This window comes from Lontra canadensis, unplaced genomic scaffold, assembly GCF_010015895.1.
Source record: "Lontra canadensis isolate GAN:19392208 unplaced genomic scaffold, GSC_riverotter_1.0 scaffold1, whole genome shotgun sequence".
Taxonomy (NCBI): Eukaryota; Metazoa; Chordata; class Mammalia; order Carnivora; family Mustelidae; genus Lontra; species Lontra canadensis.
This window is the reverse complement of record NW_022630995.1, coordinates 111,172,825-111,194,806: the sequence shown is the minus strand read 5'-3', so window position 1 is coordinate 111,194,806 and position 21,982 is coordinate 111,172,825. Positions and strand designations below refer to the sequence as shown.

At 35.1% G+C, this 21,982-nt stretch overlaps 1 protein-coding gene across 5 annotated transcripts in view; it reads left to right on the top strand.

Annotated features, from left to right (window-relative positions):
- Positions 1-21,982, top strand: part of GRID2 (glutamate ionotropic receptor delta type subunit 2) — a 1,456,428-nt gene that overhangs the window by 1,288,449 nt on the left and 145,997 nt on the right. For all 5 annotated transcript variants that reach the window (XM_032861590.1, XM_032861599.1, XM_032861608.1 and 2 more), the window contains one exon: positions 21,737-21,903. In XM_032861590.1, coding sequence (XP_032717481.1) covers positions 21,737-21,903 — 167 coding nt within the window. The remainder of the gene's footprint in view (positions 1-21,736; positions 21,904-21,982) is intronic.

The window sequence follows — 21,982 nt, the reverse complement described above, 5'->3', positions numbered from 1 at the left end:
ATTCAGTGACTTAATCTGGAGTTCTTACTTGTACACCTTTTACTGCCCTGAAGTTTGCACAGCTAACTTTCTCAATTCTTTCTGGTAAATAATATAACCATAAAATATTCTCCTAATATTCTAAGATTCCTTTGTTATTGTATCACCTATATTTCCATTTTAAGACCATATACAATGTGATAAATTGTGCAGATCATCATTTGCTGTTCAGAGAGATGTTAATATCAAAGACTTCTACCTACTACTTTATTGATCACCTGTGGTGTGGCAGACACTGTGCTAGCTGTTTGTTTTCTTTGCCTTATCACCAAGGTTCAAAATCTACAAGGAGGGTATCATGACACTTATTTTACAAATAAAAAGACTAAAGTCTTAGTGTTAAAGAAATGATGGGTGTTTTTTCAACATCTGTGTGACAGCACTGAGTTTGAGATGAGATCTATCTCCAAAACCTACACCCTTCCCACTCATTACTTTTGTGTTCATTATCTAGGTCAGTATTGAGCCATTTGACGTGAATGGGCCCCAATAAATATAATTTCTAGAAATATTTTAAAAGAGTATGTTCACTGTATAGTAAATTCTCCTTAGTATACTAAGGAAATTTAGGACACTACTAACACTCCTCTTACCCCAGTTTGGATCTCCTAAAATATAAAGGAGATTGAAGAAGGCCCAAGTTAGTATTCTAAGACGTTTTTCTAGATGGAAGTAAAAATTGCACTGTTTTGTTTTTATAGTCTTAAGTGATACTCAATGTTTTGTTTAATAAGTATCCAATTTGACATGTCAGTTAGGTATTATTGCTGGTAAAAAAAAGTGATTTGTCTCATTTTTGGATATTAGTCTCAGATTTAATATATCGCATGGACATTTATGAAGCTGTTGTACATACAACATAATTGAATATTTATCTGGTTTATTGCTAGTGTATTTAGTTTAAAAACATATCTGTCTCAGTATTTAATATGCTTGGTTTGATATTCGGCATTTTGGTTCACTGTTTAAGTGTATAATTTGATAAGAAATATATTGCTCATGGCTATGCAGAAAATTATAAAAGATTATTAATAAACAGTGAACAGATGTATTATTATTCAGAAATACACATATTTACAGTAGTAATCTAAAGTGAAAATATGTTTCAAAGAGATGTTTGTTTTGTTTAAGTATACATAGTTTTCTTAGCTTCATTTAATTAAACAACAAAGAAGAGTAGGCATAGAAGGCCTCCCAAAGTCAACTGTTTTTTTAAACAAATGAAATAGTCATCTACTTTATTGAACCTCTTCTTATGTATTAGGAACTAATTTATTTATTCCTGATCAGCTGTCACTTGAAGTAAACATATTTCTATTTGTGGTTTCTGTGTGTTTCCATCTTGAAAATCTACAGCTCTAAAACATCATGATGAATGTTTTCTGATCTTGTTGATACGGAAACAGGATGCAAGAAACTCACTAGCTTCTCCAAGGGAGCATTAGGAGTCGCTATATTTTAAGCTTAAGTATAAGATTGTTTTGCCTGACTCACCCATAGAATGAATTTTAATGCTCACTTGCTCGCTTGTGGTTTCTCTTTCCTAGGAAGGAACTTCCTGTAATTCCCTCACAACCTTATTCATTGTTCATCATCCTTATGAAAGCAGTCACTCTAGTAAATCTATCACACAACCCAGCAATCCCAAGACACTCTTCATTGTCTATTCTCTTTTGGCTTCCAAATTTCTTACCTTGTAGGTTTGGCTGCTTCTTCCACTGTTTTGAAACCAAATATGTCTTTCTGCTTCATTGAAAGTTCTTACATAGGTACTTATTCTTTACAACCATATTTTAGTCACTTAGTTATATTCTTGTTATATTCTGTGTCTTGAACCTAAATTTCCATCTCCTGCGTTACAATATTTTTTGCCTACTTTCCCTTCAAAGAGAGAAATCCCTGAATTAAACAACAACAACAACAACAAAAACAAAAACAAAAAACCTGTTTCATTGGAAGCCTTCTAGTAGTTAGCCCAGACTAATGGACTGAAGCCTATTCCTTACTAATACTGATAGGAAAGACTAAAAAGCATGGATGGTTAACTCTGAAAAGACGATTGATTATTATGTGCTATATACATTCTCTTGTATGACCTACCTGATGACTGAGTTAAGGATTATCATCAACTCTGTGGAAACTGAATCTCATGAAAGTTACCAGAGTCCAATGAGAAGAATATCAGGTTTCCAATGAGAAGAATATCAGGTTTCACATTTCCTGCCAAGTGGTCTCACTCTAGACTCTATTTTCTCAGATACCAAACAATATTACTTATTTTTACAGCTTCCACTCTACATTATTCCACAACTTTATGAAATTATTTAATCCCTACCAGCTGCCATCTCTCTTTCTTTCTCTCTTTCCCTCATGTACTTGTTCTTTTTCATCCTTCCTCCCTAATTCAACCTTTTCAATGTTTATTTTGCTCTGCTTAGCACAGAGGGATATTTTTCTTAAATTGCAGTCTCTAAGAGGTTTATAATTAGTTTCTTATTGAGACAACAATAAATAATAGCCTTTCTCTCTTTTAAGTTGTTGCTCTGTTGCTTCTTTTCAACCTAATTTCTCCTGATTACTCTTGCTTATTTAAAGATCTAACCTAATCCTAAGCATATTTTCTTATATGGGCATAATTATAATTATTGTTTACATTTGCATTTTAATATGGACTTTAAACATTTTTGCTGCTTCTACTAAAATGCATTCTCCTTGAAGGCAGGGTAATATTATGTACCTCTAGATACAAGCTAAATCTAACTTCTGTCTTCTATATCTTCTTCAATAGTTCCCTGGTTTTTGTTTATGTCTTATTCAGACAAAATAATGCAGACTTGTGTGTTTGCATGTATATATGTGTGTTTAGAGAAAAGATGCAGCAAAACTGGATGAAATGTAGCTTCACAATGAGTATATATTTTATGTCTTTTTTTATTTATATTTTCTCAAGGTATAGAACAAGACTCACTCTAATCTGTCACTAAATAACTCTAACCTTTTCTGATCATTTTCATTTCTCAATGACTACATATATAATTTTGACTACAAAAATCATACTGGGTTAAACATTGCTATAAAATGTTATTCCTAATTTAATTCCAGGATTTTCATGATACTATTTTTTTTCCACTTCTGATCTACTACCTTATAGACAATTGTTACACAGTCCATGTTCAGCAAATATTATTGGATTGGATTGCAAGTGAATTGCCTGCATCATTCTGTTTAAGAGTTCAGCATCTATTCCACAAGAAAACTCAACAGAATTAGATCTGGAAAAGAAAAAAAATTTAAAGTTGTGTCACTAATGGGCACTTGTATGAGTAAGAAGAGTTAAAAGTGTTTCACCTAAAATGTAGAGTTAGACCAGTCACTTCAGGTGTACTTCAGGTAAATAGATTACAAGTAAATTGCAGGCATTTCTTTAAGTGAAAAAAGCTTTTAGATGATTACATAAGTCTCATGAAACTAATTTTATCATCATTGAAACTCCATGTAATTTTCTCCTAAGTAAATTTCACTTCCACTTAAGATTGTGATAAAATAATCCTAAAACTATGGCTTCTATTTGCTTCCATCAGTCTGCTGGGAAACAATGTGATTATCGACATAAAAAAGAAAGTTAAACTCCAATTCCAGTATTAGCCGAGTATCTTGTATCAGACTAACTCTCTCACAAAAGCTGACAGAAACTGTAAAGGATATGACCTTTGAAAGAAGGCAACTGAACAAAAAGAGATTTATATGGTTTTCTCCCTGAGCACATTTCCAGGGCAGCTAAAACTCAAGAAAAAAGTTTCAGTTTTATAGGCTTGCAGGGTCATAAGGTCGAGTTCAGGGCTGCCAAGATAGCTGAAAATTAAGAGGGAATCCCAGAGAGAAGAGCCACAGAAGGAAGAACCACAAAATCTACATACAAACAAAGGGGCAACCCACGGAGTGGAAGAAGATATTTGCAAATGACAGTGCAGACAAAGTGCTGATATCCAAGATCTATAAAGAACTCCTCAAACTCAACACACATAAAACAGTTAATCACATCAAAAAAATGGTCAGAAGATATGAACAGACACTTCTCCAAAGAGGACATACAAATGGCTAATAAACACATGAAAAAATGTTCATCATCATTAGCCATCAGGGAGATTCAAATCAAAACCGTGTTGAGATACCACTTTACACCAGTTAGAATGACCAAAATTAACAAGACAGTAAACAACAAGTGTTGGAGAGGATGTGGAGAAAAGGAAACCCTCTTACACTGTTGGTGGGAATGCAATTTGGTGCAGCCACTTTGGAAAACAGTGTGGAGATTCCTTAAGAAATTAAAAATAGAGCTTCCTTATGACCCTGCAATTACACTATTGGGTATTTACCCCAAAGATACAGATGTAGTGAAAAGAAGAGCCATTTGTACCCCAGTGTTCATAGCACCAATGGCCACAGTGACCAAACTGTGGAAAGGGACAAGATGCCCTTCAAGGGATGAAAGGATAAAGAAGATATAGTCCACATGTACAATGGAGTATTATGCCTCCATCAGAAAGGATGAATACCCAACTTTTGTATTAACATGGACGGGACTGGAAGAGATTATGCTGAGTGAAAAAAGTCAAGCTGAGAGAGTCAGTTATCACCCAGCAGTTCCAATCTTGGGTATTTACCCAGGAGAGATTAAAACTGTCATCCATAAAAGACATACAATCATGTTTACAGCAGCTTTATTGTAATAGCTCCAAGCAGGAAGCAATCCAAATATCCAACAACAGGACAATAGGCAAACAAGTTATGATCTATTCAGGCCACAGTATTACAAGAAATAATCAATGAAAGAACTATTTATGACAAACAAATATGGATATATCTCAAAAGCACTGTATTGTTGAAAGAAGCCAGAGAGAAGAGTACAACCCTTTGGTTTATTTGTATGAATTTCAAGAACTGGCAAAGCTAATCTATTATGATGATACAAATCCAAACTGTGGTGAAGTTTGACTGGAAGAGGGCAAAGAAGGGGCACCTGGGAGACTCAGTTTGATTCACCAACTGGCTCTTGATTTCAGCTCAGGTCATGATCTCAGGGTCCTGGGATGGAGCCCCATGTCAGGCTCGGCACTCAGCAAGGAGTATGCTTGAGGATTCTCTCTCTCTCTTCCTCTCTCCCTGTCTGTCCCCCACCCCCATTTGTGTATATACTCTCTCTCTCAAATAAATAAGTAAATCTTTAAAACCATATGGTTTCACTTACTTGTGGAGCATAAGGAATAACACAGAGAACACTGGGAGATGAAGAAGAGAAGTGAGTTGGGGGAAATTGGAGGGGGAGACAAACCATGAGAGACTGTGGACTCTGAGAAACAAACTGAGGGTTTTGGAAAGGATGGGGGTAGGGGGTTGGGTGAGCCTGGTGGTGGGTATTAAGGAGGGCACATATTGCATGGAGCACTGGGTGTGGTGCATAAACAATGACTCTTGGAACACTGAAAAATAAATTAAATTAAAATTAAATAAAAGAAAAAATCTTTAAAATTTTTTTTATTTAAAGAGGGCAAGGAAAATTCCTAGGGTGATGGAAATGTTCTGTATCTTAATTGGGATGGTGGATTCACATGTGTATTTTTAATCAAAACTTACTCAATTAGCCATTTAAGATTTGTGTTTTTTGTGATATATAAATTTTCTGTCAATAAAAATGTTAGAGTTGTTTGTACTATGATATTTGGATTGGATTTGGGTTAAATATAGCATGATTTTGGTTTGGATAGGATTAAATTATTTGGATTAAATCTAGCATAGCCAGATTGTAAGAATTAAAGACAGAGAATATACCTATTCTAGGGAGATCTTGACTCAGCATCCCCCCACATGCACATCATTCTATCATCATATTATCATACCATAGAAATGTGGGTGTCCTAGAATTTTCATGCCTTTTTCTTCATTCCTGTTCCTTAAGCTTATTTCCTTTCCTCCTTCTTTACCTTTTTCATAAATTGGGAACTGCTCCAAAAACTGAGGACCATTTTTAGCTAAGGCATCCCTATAACACCAATCCCAGTGCTGAATTGTTTTTACATGCTGGTAGTTTCCAAAAGTTCATCTACAAGAAAGAACAGTAATTGAATCTGTACAAGATTAAACCAACCAAAACATGAGTTTTGGCTGTATTTTTAAAGCTTCAGTGAAACTTCAAAAGCATTTCTTATAAAATGCTTACTGGGATTCTGTTTCATTTCTGACCAAAATTTGTGCTCTTTCTTTGTTTGCCTCTCTGTAAATCTTTATGATGATAATTTTTTCATAAAGCCACTTTATAGAGTTTGATCCAAATTGATGAAAAAAACTCTCTGGCTTCTCTTAAAAAAAAAAAAAAAACTCTATTTTTTTTGGGTAACCAAATTATTAAGAATAAGCCTGTTATATTACAGCTTTATTTTTCTCACTGCTGGCCCAAGAGGTTGGTGTGATACTGAGTTGTGACAACTGATCACCATATAAATTCCTTTTTAATGCTCTTCTGTAATGTGTAATAGACTGTGAACTACCATCATCTTGAAATGTCATCATGTTTCCACAACATGACAAAGAAATAATGTGAAAATGCTGAATTTAGTAATTTAAAATCTGCCATGAGCAGTGAGTGATATCACCAGGACCAAGTTTTAATCTAAGAGTTAGTTTACTCATTTTCCACTTCATTTTATAAGAAAATCTTCCCATTTGGTTTTTAGGGAGGATTGTGACATTACACAGGACTTTTTAGTATTAAGCAATAGCCAAGTGCTAAATCTTTTCCTTAACTCTCAAATAAATATTCCTTCTTGAAGCAACTAATTCAGTTAAGTATTGTTTGTACAGTGAGTCTAGAAAAAAAAATTCTCTGCCTTCAAGATGACTTTGATGAAATTGGGAATAATAACATATACATATGAAGGAGTTAAGTAGAAATCTGAGGCCATCTATGGTTAAATGCCGAAAATGGCTATTTCCCTAGTGATTCTAGGAGAATGCAAAGTCATACTCCTTCATAGAAGTAAATACCTTCCTATTACTGGTGTCATTATTATAGACACCAGCCATATGGTTATTTACATGTAAGTAGATTAAAATTAAATAAAATTTAAAATTCAGTTTCTTAGTCACACTAGCCACAATTCAAGTGCTCAGTAGCCATATGTGGCTAGTGTGACTACCATATTGGACAATAGAGATGTAGAACACTGCCAGTATTTCAAAACATTCTATTGAACAGTGATGTCTGAGTCATACCTATAACTTGATGAGTCTGGAGTTATACACTTCACAGAAGATGGTGTAATGTAATAATGTTACATTACTTATACACCTTTATATTGAGAGAACACTATGATGTATTTGTATATGGGAGAATTTTTGAGCTGTGACAACTTTCTGTCCTTATTTGGTCCTTCTCATCAATGTTGGAGAATTGGAATATAATAATTGTTGAAGGAATAGGGAGTTCAAAGTATGGTGGTCTTAGTGACCCAAAGAAAGGAAACGAAGCAATTTTACATAAAAAAGAAGTATGTATCAGGTGCTTGCTCCTAATAATATGCCTAGGCTAGGCATAAGGGAGGCAATGGGACTTGGGTGAGGATGCAGTCCCAGCCTGCCAAGAGTTTCCAGCTACATGGGCTTGAGCAAAATGAAGAGGCAATTATAATCCAGTGCGCTAAAGGACTGTTACAGGAAAACATACAAGGTGTAATGAGGTCATATAGGAGGGACACTAACCTAAGCCTGGAAGTCAAAAACTGCCAGGAATAAGTGACATCTAAATTGATCTCAATTTTGAAAGGATTAGTACAAGTTAAAACAGGACAGAGTAAGACTGAAAGAAAAGAGTGGATAGGAAAACATTCCCATCAAAAGAAAATGATTATGAATGAACCAAGGGCAAGAAAGCGTATAAGCCATTTAAAAAACTATAAGCATTAGGAATCAGAGCTGAATCCCAAAAAATGAACCCAATTGGAGATAAAGTTGACTTGTTATGAAAGTTGGGATGCACATTTTAGGATTTATTTTATTTTACAATGTAGTTTCAAAAGTAAATTGTCTACCTAATGTACTTTCAGAACATGTACACACATACCAGTTGAGAGCATGGTTTGGGAAGGAAAGTGTAGACATATAGTTGGCAAGACCTAGCAATTCTAGCAAATGCATGTTGGATTTCTTCCAAACCTCTGCCTTTATCATTTTGTATTAACATACAGTTCTGATCTTTTATCAACATATTGTTTAAAGTTAAGTGTATGTCTATGGCCTCCCCCTTCATGAATAGAAATAAATCAGTTATTAAAGCAGTGCGACTGGAGTATGTATTTATGAGTACCCTAGTACTTAAAAATGTATAAATCATCATACATTTCAAAGGCTAGTGTTTTACTATATATGTTAATGATGCCATTTAAAAATTCTAAACATAAAAAAATTCAGGTTTTTGTTATTCAGTATATTTTACTGGATACCTAAAAATGGTAAACTTGACTATATGTAAGTTAGATCTCAATAAACCCGACTTTAAAAAAAAACTTCTTTAATTACATATTTATACATGTATATAATTTTCATAAAAGTATAAATGTAACTACACGTGTCATTTTTAGAACATTAGGTTTCCTTTTACTTTTCAGCTTGACTTTCTCCCATTCTTCTCTCCTTCTCTACCTCCACCCATAAATTTTTCTACCCTTGACAAATAAACAACAAGATATGTTTTATCATTCCATATTTTTCTCTAAACACTTCTATTAATATAGTATGTCTATACATTGTCCCACATAGTTATATAATTTGGGGGTCATTGTTGATTTTAAAATGAGATTGCATTATAAATAATTTCTGCACCTTGCTCTTTTTCATTCTGCAAGTATATCATAGACATCCTTCCATGAGGGGCGCCTGGGTGGCTCAGTCAGCTGGGTGACCAACTTTTGATTTTGTCTCAAGTCATGATCTCAGGATCATGAGACTGAGCCCCACATTAGGCTCTGTGCTCAGCACAGAGTCTACTTGAGATTCTCTTTCCCTCTGCTGCTGCCCCTTCCCCTGCTCACTCTTACTCTCTCTGTACAACTTACCACATGCCACACCCTTTTCTAAGCACTTTATATGTTATTAGATTATTGAATACTCAACTTTGGAGAAGGACCTCTTATTAATTTTCAATTTACATGCTCAGACTGAGGCTGAGAGACTCAGTAGTTCCCTCTCTAAATAAATAATAAAATCTTAAAAAAAATAAAGAAATTCTTCCATGATAACCTGGATTTTTCTAATAGATTCCTCTTAATGTTTCCATAGTGTTTCATGGAAGAAATGCATCATCATTCTATGATTAATGAACATTACCACTTTTTTTTTAAATTTGGTGCCACTATAAATAATACATGGAGAACCCTTGTACGTTAATCTAAATTTTTTATTTCTCTTGGATACATTCCTGGGAATGAAATTCCTGGGCCAAAGTCATCTATATTTTTTCAATTTGAACAGATGTTACTTTTGAAATAGGCCATGACATTTTCTTATTTCCACTAGTAATGTATAAGAACACACTTTTCAATGTATCTCTGCCATCAATATATGTTACATGTTTTCAGAGCAATAGATATAAAGTAGTAGCTTATTGTTATTTTATTTTGTATTATCCTAATCACTAATGAGTTTGGGTGTTTTACATATGATTGTTGGACATCTCTGTTCTATTTAGAATTTCTTCTTCAGATGCTTTATCTATTATTCTTTTGCATCCTCTATTCTAATAGAGGATGCTTAGTTAGAGGAACACCTGTATATTTATAAATATTAACTCTTTGTCTCCTGTGTGCCAACTTTTTTTTTTTTTGTAAATCCATTGGTGTTCACTTTGTACATATATCTCTTGCCATACAAAGGTACTTCACATTGTTTCATGTAAAAAAAATTGCTTTGCCTATATATTTTCTGGATTTCTTATGTTAGTTATAAAGTCTTTCTTTACATGTATTGCATATGCTCCCCTAGTTTTTCTTACAGGGCTATTACTATTTTATTTTGAACTTACTTCAAATGTAAATTATTTTGGGGGGAGCTAGAAAAAAGTTTGATTTTATTTTCTCACAAATAGCTAATTATGCCAACAACATTTACTAATATACTGACCAAATTTTTAGAGAGACAACCCAGAACACAGCTACACTACATCAAAAACATAGTAATATGTATGTGATCAAGAATTATATACATGCATTATTACTTTAACATAAAAACATGAAAATAGGCATTTATTTGGAATTATGTATTATTTATTTCTTATTAAAAATGCTATTGTTTAAACAAAACAATAGGACTAGTTAGATGTCAAATAGTAATAATTATATTATATGCAGTATTTTATATATTATATGTGGTATTTTATATATATAACACCACTATAGTGTTATTAATTAAATGATATGTGTAATAAAATATAAAAATACTTTAATAAGGTTTCTTTTTGTCCTCTAACAAAGCAGTTATTTTTACCTTTAAATTCTGTATTAAATTTTAGGCTATATTTAAGATGCATAATGATAAGACATTTTAAAAAGGAAATAAATACAAAAATACTAATTAAACATAAGTAAATTAAGCATATAATTAAACATTAAGTATATTTAATAACAACAATGGCACGTTTCTTTCTGTCATAGTACTGTACATAATACATAATACTGTATAATAATTTTACTCTTTCTATCTCCCTTTCCCATAATACTTCTCTAAATCGCCTGCAACCTTCAGAACATCCTTCTTTTATACAGTGTTGAAACCAAATATAATTAAACATAAAATTCACTTTGACTTGCAACCCTGCGCATATTACACTGATTCTGGTGTCATTCCAGTGTGATATCAAGCTAAATATGCTCTTAACAAAATGTCTGAGCACGCAGACTTACTTATTGGCAATAGCAGGTGTGTTAACTTGTAGGAATTATGTTCTAGCTTCCCATACACCTTGGCTCTACAAGTTTGCTTTGAAAAGACCAGCTTTTTGCCAATCACAACCTTTGCATCTATAAATTTATGGGGATGTTCATCATTTTTAAACACTCTGAAGCACATGGGATGTCATCCTAAGTTAAAGTTCTATTTCTTAACAATGATTTTAAAGCACAGAGGTAATTTGAATATGTGAAATCAATGCTAAATTCCAGAAGTTACAGTTTTCATAAGGAGATTGAGAAAATCCTCTCTAACTTGGCTGCCTTTTCTGTTTCCTGGTAACTTTCCATTTTTTTATTATTTTTCTGAAGTTGTCTCATTTCAAAAAACATGTCATTTTTCCCTATGAGTTTTTGTCATAATCTACACATAAAATGGAACAACTCAGGTGCAGTCAGTTCATCTTTTTCCACACACTATGGTTCTTTTTAAAAAATCATCAGTTTTGGAACAAATACATAAATTTCTGTTTTACTGAAATCTTTTGCTTCACTATTATCATCAAAATATCTCCAAATTAGAGATAAACATTCATTCTTCTTGTTTCACATTTTGAAAATGTGATTTTATAGCAATCCAATATTTGAAAAATTAATATCTCCTTCCATTTCTATTAAGTAAACTCTCACAAATGCATCTCACATTTTGACAAAACTGAAAAGTGATCAAAATTTTAAATAAAGAAAGCTTCACTATCCCAGGTAAGCAAATCATGCCCCTTTCGCTGTGTTATATACAAGGTGTACAGAATATTTTGCAGATAAGATCTTTTAATTTTCTTTGATAAGTTTACCTACTGAATGAAATTTGACAAAATTTACATTTGCAATATCTGCAGAATATGCAGATAGATGATTTAAGGTCTCTGTATTTGGACAAATTATCAGTTGACTTTTGTTCTATGCTTTACAGTTTTATTAAAATCTTCATAGAAATTAAGATGATTTGACACTACATTTGAATTCAATAAGCCAACATATAGTACATCCTTAGTTTCAAATGTAGAGTTCACTAATTCCTCAGTTGCATATCACACTGAGCTCTCATTATTACACGTGCCCTCCTTAATGCCCATCATCCAGTTACCTCCAAACACACATCACCCCTCCAGAAACCCTGTTTCTTTACCATAGTTAAGAGTCTCTCATGTCACTACATTTTTTAAATCAAAATATCTAAGACGTAAGACAAAATATTTTTTTGTCATTGTCATTATGGGACACCTCACTTTATTATAGAAAATGTGATCATTCAGGTTAATTCTGAAAGAATCAGGTGTACACTATAAAGGGTCAATTCATCTGTTAACAAAATTTCATCCTTTTGTTTACCACAGCATATTTTATTTGAAACCTCAGAATCAAAGTCACAATAAGATACCACCTTACACCAGTTAGAATGGCAAAAATTAACAAGGCAGGAAACAACAAGTATTGGCAAGGATGTGGAGGAGAAAGGGGAACCCTCTTAAACTGTCAGTGGAAATGCAAGCTGGTACTACCACTCTGGAAAACAGTATGGAGGTTCCTCAAGATGTTAAAAATAGAACTACCCTATGACCCAGCAATCGCACTACTAGCTATTTACCCCAAAGATACAGATGTAGTTAAAAGGGCACATGTACCCCAATGTTCATAGCAGCAATGTCCACAATAGCCAAACTGTGGAAAAAACCAAGATGCCCTTCAACAGATGAATGGATAAAGAAGATGTGGGCAGCAGATCTTCCTGCCCATGGGTCCTGCCCCTGCGCTTTAATATACCACCATTTTGCACCAAAGATGTCTGAAGAATTCATTCTTGGTCATCCACTCTGGACCTCACCCCACCGAACCTCACATATATTCTAGAACTTCATCATTTGACACCCAAACGTGGGGCTGTGAGTCTTTACATTTGGACTCTGAGCTTCGGTGCAAAATTGTGTCGTGGGGGCTCCAGCCATGGGTCAGTCCTCCTCTTCCTCAACCTCTAATATAAAACTCCATCCCTGAGTTTTTTAAAGACATCAACATGGAAAGCAGTATCCTCTCTCAGGAATTCTCAAGATTGCTGAATCACACCTGGAGAAGGGGGACCATGAGGAAATGGTTTCTGCCATCAGTAATGCATTGAGGAACACTAAGAATGTCAGAGTGAACATTGCTGTGACTGGGGTGCCTGGGTCAGGGAAGTCCAGCTTCATCAATGTCCTGTAGTGGGTGGAGAATGAGGAAGAAAGGGTTGCTCCCACTGGGGTATGGGAAACAACCCTCGGAGAACTCCATATAACCATCTAAAATTTCCCAATATGACATTATGGGACCTGTCTGGTATAGAGTTCTTTCCAACAGAGAATTATCTGGAGAAAATGAAATTGAGTGAGTATGACATGTTTATTATTCTCTCTGATGGACGTGTTACACTAAATGTTGTGAAACTGGCTACAGCAATTAGAAAAATTGGGAAGAAGTTCTACTTCATTCAAACTAAAGTGGCCAGTGATTTACATAATTTACAGATGTGTAAACCCAAGACCTTCCATAAGGATACAACCCTGCAAATGATCCATGATGACTGTGTGAGATGCCTGCTAAAAAACAATTGAGTGACCTTCAAGTCTTAGTCTCCAACATCAATGTGTCTGCCTATGATTTCCAAAGCCTGGAGACCACCTCTCTGAGAAACTTCTCAGTCCACAATCTCCACATGTTCAGGCAATACCCCCTTAATGTTACCTAGCTGTTATTGACCAAAAGAAGAATTATCTGAAACAGATCTGGCTGGAGGCCCTGAAGGCTGGAGCATCAGCTACAGTCCCTGTGCCTTTTGAGGGTTTGATCAGTGATAAGAATATGGAGGAGCTAGAGGAGACCTTAAACCTCTACCTGACTGACTTTGGGGTGGATGACCCATCCCTGGAAAATATGACCAAGGACTTACATGTGTCAATGGAGAAACTCAAGAGAAGCATTAAGTCTCTCTGTCTACTATCAATTGAGAAGAATGTAAGTCTTCACAAAAAAAAACTGTTGAGTTATATGGAAAATTTTGCTCTATAGCTAGAGGACTCAGTGGCACTGAATTTTACTTTCCAACCACTTTCTACTTGCAGAATTATTTCCTTGAGACTGTGGTGAGTGATACTAAAGTTCCTAAAAATGAAGAGATTTTCTTTTTTTAAGGACCCCATGGGCTCTGGGCAAACTTATCTTCTTAAGTATGTTGAGAATTAAAAAGGAAAAAGTGGGGCAGAAAACTTCTGAATAATTCTCAGTGCTGGCACAGAATTGGTGCCTGGAAAGATGACCTAGGGCTTCCCTGATGCTATCCTGACCCACAGCCCTCAGGGGGCACTACAGAGGTTTCCATAACTCACTCTTGAACCAATCACCAACCTAATGACTATTATTTGACAGTAAAACAATCAGTTCTGAAGAATCCTTCCTTCCTATGATCCTTGGGAAAACAAAGGACAAGAATCTGAATCTTCTGGTTAGAGGCGAGAGTAAGTCTTTGTGTGATAATTACTTCATACCCAGCACTCGTCTTACTACTGACATATTTGTAAAAAATGGCTATGTACACAGCAAGTCCTGAAAGCTGAATTTGTAAATAAATGCCTCCATAGTAAAAAAAAAAAAAAAAAAAAAAGATGTGGTTATATATACAATGGAATATTACTCAACCATCAGAAAGGATGAACACTCACCATTTGCATCAACATGGATTAATTGGAGGGAATTATGCCAAATGAAAAAATTCAAACAGAGAAAGACAATTATCAAATGGTTTTACTCCTATGTGGAACATAAGGAATAGCAAAAAGGACCACAGGGGAAGGGAGGGAAAACTGAACGGGAAGGTATCAGAGAGGGAGAGAAACCATGAAAGACTCTGGACTCTGGGAACCAAACTGAGGGTTACAGAAGGAAGGGAGTGGGGGATGGGGTAACTGGATGATGGGTATTAAGGAGGGCACATGTAGTGATGAGCACTGGGTGTTACATGCAACTGATGAATCATTGAACACTACAGTCAAAAACTAAAGATGTACTATACGCTGGATGCTTGAACATAATAAATAACTAAATAAACAAACAATTTTAAAAAGGAAAAAAAAAAAAAAGAAACCTCAGAATCAGGAAACAGAGAGGTATGAGGGGAACAATATGATAATGTGTGTTTGTTCACTGTGGTATACCCAAACTAATTTAGTTGCTGCTACCTTCAACTGAACATTGGCGCCTTTTAGAAGACATAAAAACTTTTGATCGATTTAGAACTATTACCTGTCTCAGACCCAACTTGTAAGATTCAGTCTCTGTTATGTGCTTTCTCATTTCCTTTTCCATTATGCTCAATTCCAAATTCTTTTCTCCGTATTATGCAGTATGCTGCTTTGGTCACGTACCTCACTACTCCAGTTATTTGTGTCCTACCACCTGTAATAAAAAACAGTCACTTAGCTTTCTTTTTCATAGATGTTTGGATCGTGCTGGTATTAGTATTACAATCACTCTCATCTTCATCATCTGTACTCAGAAAAAATCATCTCAGTATTCACAATGTTAAAAATTAAATTAACATCATCTTGATGCCAAGAACAACAATCAATCCACAGGCAGAGGGCTACTAGCAATCATGATTACAGTGCACTTAAGTTGCACACTTCCATCTCAGCACTTGCAATGATATAACAATGAATTACTGATTATCGTGAACAGCAAGTCACAATTGCCAACATGCGTGGTCAGGGGGAGAAATGTTGACGGCAACTGCCGTTGAAGGCAGATAAGCCATGTCATATCCACCTACTACAAAAATTGTCACTCTCAGTCCCTATCTTTCAAGTTGTGGTATGGATTTTGTACCCCACCACCAATAACAACTTTCTGCACCCATTGCCAAACACCTGGAAGTTCTCCTTGATGTAGAGGTTCCAGTGCTACGACTCGGGCCTCCCAGCCCAATTGGGACAGTTGTCATCCTAGTCTTTCCATTTGAGCCTGTGGGACATATGAGCACTTTCTCCTTCAATTCATCTGTTCAGTTTCATGGTTGAGAAATTGAGGTAGGTGTATCGGCTGGTAGCCACATAGATCTTTTTAGATTCACAACTGAATCTGCTTAAGTACACTGTTTATTTATTTTATTTTATTTTTTTTTTAGTTAGAATCTTACTAATTCCACAATGCTATTTTCCCAGAATATGTTCTACTTGTTCTGATTCATCTTTCTAAGTGTGGCACTTACTCTGAGTTGTCATTTTTCTTTGTTAGTTTATGGGAACTCAACTCTGATTATTGGATTATCCTAGGGAATGTCAGTCTTGTTACAGAAGTTGAAATGTCCTCTCTCCTTGTGGGCTAGTAGTATAGAAAAAAGTGATTCACACATCTCCCCCCTGAGGAAACTGGAGGAAGTTGGGGCTCTCCTAGTCTTCTGGTTTGTCCCAGGCTCCATGAGGGGAGATCTTTGCCCACCTATTCAATCCCTTTCTAGTCAATTTAAAGGCAACAGAAGAGACATATTCATGGGAACAAATATCTAAGGAAGGAGAGCAGAAATATTTTGAGATCCAAATTGTGAAACAAGCATTCCCCCAAACTTTCCTGGAGGAGCAACTGTTTTTGTTTTTTTGTTTTGATTTGTTTTGTTTTGGGGGGTTTTTTGTTTTGTTTTGTTTTTAGGCACTCACCCTCCCTGAAGGAGAGATTTACCAGTTTTTTCCCCACACAAAACTATCCAGAACTCCAGGCCTTGCTATCTTTCTTTATTCTAGACCCTAATGGCCATTTGTTTCAAGAGAAAGTTGTCAGTAGAGGGTAAGGTAGTTGCATTCAGTTTTCCACATTCCCAAAATACTTTAATAAACTTTATAAAAATGGTATTCCAATAGGGTCAAAAAAGAGAGGCAAAGATAAAATTTAGAGGTAGATATACTGCTTCTTTTCTAGGTTAAAAGAAAATATTTTATAAATAGCTGATATTTATTTTTAAAACATTCATATCTTCCTTGTGAAATTTGTGTCCTGTGATGACTATCTTGCTGCACAAATTCAAATTTCAAAATAATAGCAGGTAAAATATGGTAGGCCAACAATTAAGATAGCAGTAAACAAAGCCATATACATTTTAAAAGTCAGTCTTAAGCACTAAAGTATGGACTTGAGCATGATTTATTTTGCTAGATAAATTCAGAAGAATTGATGAATGATGCTAAATTATTAATTTGTTCAAAGTGGGAGAGGCCACCACCTACAACCATATGTCATAAATATTAAAGCCATCCCATCTTAAGGACTTATGTGGGCAATGAATTATAAGGACCACTGTAGATCGATTCTGGGTTAATCATAACTCTTTGTGCCTGTAACTCACAATCACTTTATCCCCTACTGACCATTAGTTTAAATTGTAAAAAAGTTAGCAGCTTAGTGTGCAAAGTTACAATTTATTTCTCCCACGTTATTCTCAGGCCTTTTGGTTTTTATTTGAGCAAAAATAGTAAATTTCCATACTGCAGTCTTTACTTGAATTTTAAAAAGCTTTGCTTTGGTTTTAATCCTGAAAACCTGAAACAGATAGCAATTGTCACAAAATCAGCAGGCTTCAGGGGTCCAAAAATCATATAAATCAGATATTCATTCATTCCTTTTTTTTTTTAGTTAAAACAAGTTTTATTTTCTCTTCCCAAGTTTTATTTAAATTCCAGTTAGTTAACATACACTGTAATATTAGTTTCAGGTGTAGGATTTAGTGATTCATCACGTACATACAATACCCAGTGCTCATCACAAGTGCACTCCTTAATAGCCATCATACATTTAACCCATCCTCCCACTCTCCTCCCCTCCGGCAACCCTCAGTTTGTTCTCTATAGGTAAAAGTCTGTTTTATGGTTTGTCTCTCTTTTTTCTGCCCCTATGTTCATCTGTTTTGTTTCTTAAATTCCACATATTAGTGAAATCCTATGGTATTTGTCTTTCTCTGGCTGACTTACTTCACTTAGCACTATACTCCTTAGCTCCATCTATGTCATTGCAAATGGCAAGATTTCATTCTTTTTTATGGCTGAGTAATAAGCAACTTGTTTTTTAAAAGCTTAACTTTTATTTATTTTAATAATGTGATCACATTGCATTAAAAAAGTTGCATTCTTTTCTTTGGCTCTTGCCTTATACTATGTTGCATTATTTTTATTTATATAAATATTATTTTTCAGACTAGATTGGGTATGCCTTGAAGGCAAAGACTACCATATTTCACATATTTTTATATTCCTATAGCAATTATCTCCCAGAATTTGATCTTTAGTGCAGTGAAAAAAGCCTAGAAGATGATGTTGAGGTGAGGCAGAGGCTTAACCCACTGAGCAACCCAGCCGCCCCCACAATGTAGCTCCTTATCCAAACATGACTTCAAGAGCAAAGACTAGTTGCAATTTTTAAATAATATCCCTCACCTAGTCAGATGGATTGAAAATTTCAAACCTTCAATTGTTATTCTGTTGGAAAATGATGTTAGGTTTTATTGATGAGTATTTTCTAGATAGTTTTAATCTAATAGTTAAAAACTATCCAAAAGACAATGATTGTATATTTTAGTTGTTGGAGAAAAAAAAAAAAGGGGATATTTTTAAAAGCTAAAATAGTTTGGGTTATTATGCAACATTTCATTGATATTGCTACAGGCTATAATCATACTATTTTAATGGTTCTCCTTTTAAAAATGAATTCATAATGCTTTGTAACATTAGAATTATTAGAAACATGTATATAATGGCAATGATGATGTTAATATACATTTAAATAGAGCTTTACAGTTCACAAAGCAGTAACAGCAATGCTAGAACACTTTGCTAACAGCAAAGCAATATGTCCCCAACTGGGAAGGTCCCTTGAGGACTACAGAAGTCCAAGGGGATCCAGAAGTCCAGAGTGGCTGTTTGAAAGAAGAGAATAGCAAAAACCAAAGTAGGTTTTTAGAGGAAGCTTCAGGGTCACTGCTATCTCTCCATTACTATAGATTTAGAACCAAGAGGCTAAAAGCAAATATGAAAGTTAGTGATTAAGGGTAACAGAATATGCCACCCCAAAATATGCTATTTTGGTATATTGATGATTTTGAGCTGGAAGCACTTGAAAACAGCAAATGCAGGGAGAAGCTTTCTCTAAATAACCCTTATTGACCTAAACATAAATCCTCTAAAAGGAAATCAAGTGTCGTAAATCCCCTCCCTGGGAGTTTCATCAACAGGGAATGACCCTCATCCCAGGAGAAGAGACTAAAAGTGAGGCACACATCCAGACAAACATTGTCACAAAATAACACAACTCCCATGTATTCTACCAAAGGCCATTCATCTTTCATAAATATGATTTACTCTCACCTAAGCCTACTTCCCTCATCCCTTAACTTTCCAAACTAGATGGCTTTTAATCCTGATTTCTAAAGCCACTTCTTTGAGTTACTCATTTTCCCCAGGGTATCTCCCATGTATACATGAGGCATACATGTTGATAAAAATTTTACATATGATTACAGATAGAGGAAGTAGTATCAGCAGCATGAGGGAATAGGGGGTCCTCTCACAGAACAATTTGACAGCCATCCATGAACAAAATATCTTTGTGAGAACTTCAGAATCCTAGTTGTGAAATCCAGACAGAATCTAAGACTGAATAAGAGTGTTTTCAAGAGGTGCATCTGGGTGGCTCAGTCACTTAAGCATCCAACTGCTGATTTCAACACAGGTCATGATCTCAGGGTCTTGAAATCAAGCCCCACATCGGGCTCCATACTGGGCATTGAACCTGCTTAAGAGTCTCTCTCTCCCTCTCATTCTACTCCTCCTTCCCCCTTTCTCTCTCTCTCTCTCTCTCTTAAAAAAAAATTAAAAAAAAATTTAAAAAAGAATGCTTTTAAGAGCAGGTTATATCTCAGTGCTTGGTCAACCATCGGTTGTCCTGTCTACATTCCTGCTGAAAGCAGCCTATCCCCTAAGGACTTGATTCCGATGCTATAAAGGAAAAAAGAATTATGCCCATTCTTACCACTTCTATTCAACATAGTACCAGAAGTCCCAGACAGAGCAATTAGAAAGGAAAAAGAAATAAAAATATCCAAATCAAAAAGGAAGAAATCAAATTATCTCTCTTTGCAGATGATAAGATCATATATGCAGAAAATCTTAAAGACTAAACAAACAAACAAAAAAAAACACCCTTCTAGAACTAATAAGTAAACTCAGTTAAGTTGCAGAATACAAAATCAGCATACAAAATCAGTAGCATTGCTATAACAAACAATGAACTCTCTGAAAAGAAATTTTTCTCTTTTCCCTCATCAGATTTACCAGGAAATTTCTTTCTCCTCAAATAATAAACAAACAAACTAGCTAACAAACAGGATATTTGATTTAATTTTAGTTCTATTTATTTTTATGAACTCATTAAATTCTATATTTATAGATAATATTTTTTAAAGATCTATTTATCTGAGAGAGAGGGAAAAGAGAATGTGTGCACTGGAGGTGGGGGGGGCGGGGAATAGAGGGAGAAAATCCCCAAGCTGACTTCCCGATGATCAGGGAGCACTATGTAGCCCTGAACTCATGACCCATGAGATCACCACCTGAGCTGAAACCAAGAATTGGGCACTCAATCAACTGAGCCACCTGGCTCCCCTATATAATATTTTTTAATTAATTTTATTAAAATTGCTTTTTATTTTTGATACATTTGTAGTTTAGGGGAAGAAGTCACACTTATAAATAAAAGACAATCATTAAAAAGTAAACAACTCAGAATAAAGTTATGTTCCCTAAATAATGATAGAGAAGATTGTATAATTATTTGTTCTTCGTTGCAATGCCTACCAAAAGGTGGGCAAAATATTCAAAATTGCCATAGATCACACTTGGCAACAGATTACCTCAGAATAACAGAAGTTAGGAAATGTATCTTGCCAACAGGGTAGTGTTGATTATTTTTCTTCAGTGTGACTTTGACTTGCAGCATTCATTTGGAACATAGGTCACATTCAAGGAGATCATACCTGTATTGGGTGGGTACAGAAGCCTACCTAGCTTAGAAGCCTAGTAGCCTAAAGGAGCCAGTATCTCTTATAACAACTTCAAAAGTGAGGGACACCTGGGTAGCTCAGTGGGTTAAGCCTCTGCCTTCACCTCAGGTCATGATCTCAGGGTCCTGGGATGAAGCCCCACATTGAGCGCTCTGCTCAGCAAGGAGGCTGCTTCCTCCTCTCTCTCCGCCTGCCTCTCTGCCTACTTGTGATCTCTCTTTCTGTCAAATAAATGGATAAAATCTTAAGAGGGAAAAAAAAAAAAGCTTTACTTCCAGGTCCCCAAAGACCAATTACAGGAATGACTACACTCAGAGAAGCTCAAAGACATGGCTTCTTTCCATACATTTATTGTTTTCCCAGTCCAGGTGACATTTACCACTCAAGGGTCATTTTACTATAGACTATGTTGCCTGGAAATATATTTAACATTCTAACTTCATCACATTTCCAGAACAGAGCTATAAATTAACCAAATGCCAAATTCTCAAAAAATAGGTATTTAAAAAGATAAGTCCTATGACCTTTTATCCAATTAAATATACACAATTGTAATATGTCTTACCCTAACTCTATAACTTAAAATTCCAAACTTAAATCCTATTTTCTTCTTTTGCTCTCTGTATTTTCACAGGTAAAATATGGAAATTATGCTTTTGTGTGGGATGCAGCCGTGTTGGAATATGTGGCTATCAATGACCCAGATTGCTCATTTTACACCATCGGGAACACGGTTGCTGATCGAGGATATGGAATCGCACTGCAACATGGCAGTCCTTACAGGGATGTTTTTTCACAAAGGTAAGATTCGTGTGTGCTCCAAATAAGGAGAGACAAAAAAACAGAAAAAGAAAATCCCTTGGTTATGTGTGTAGTTTTT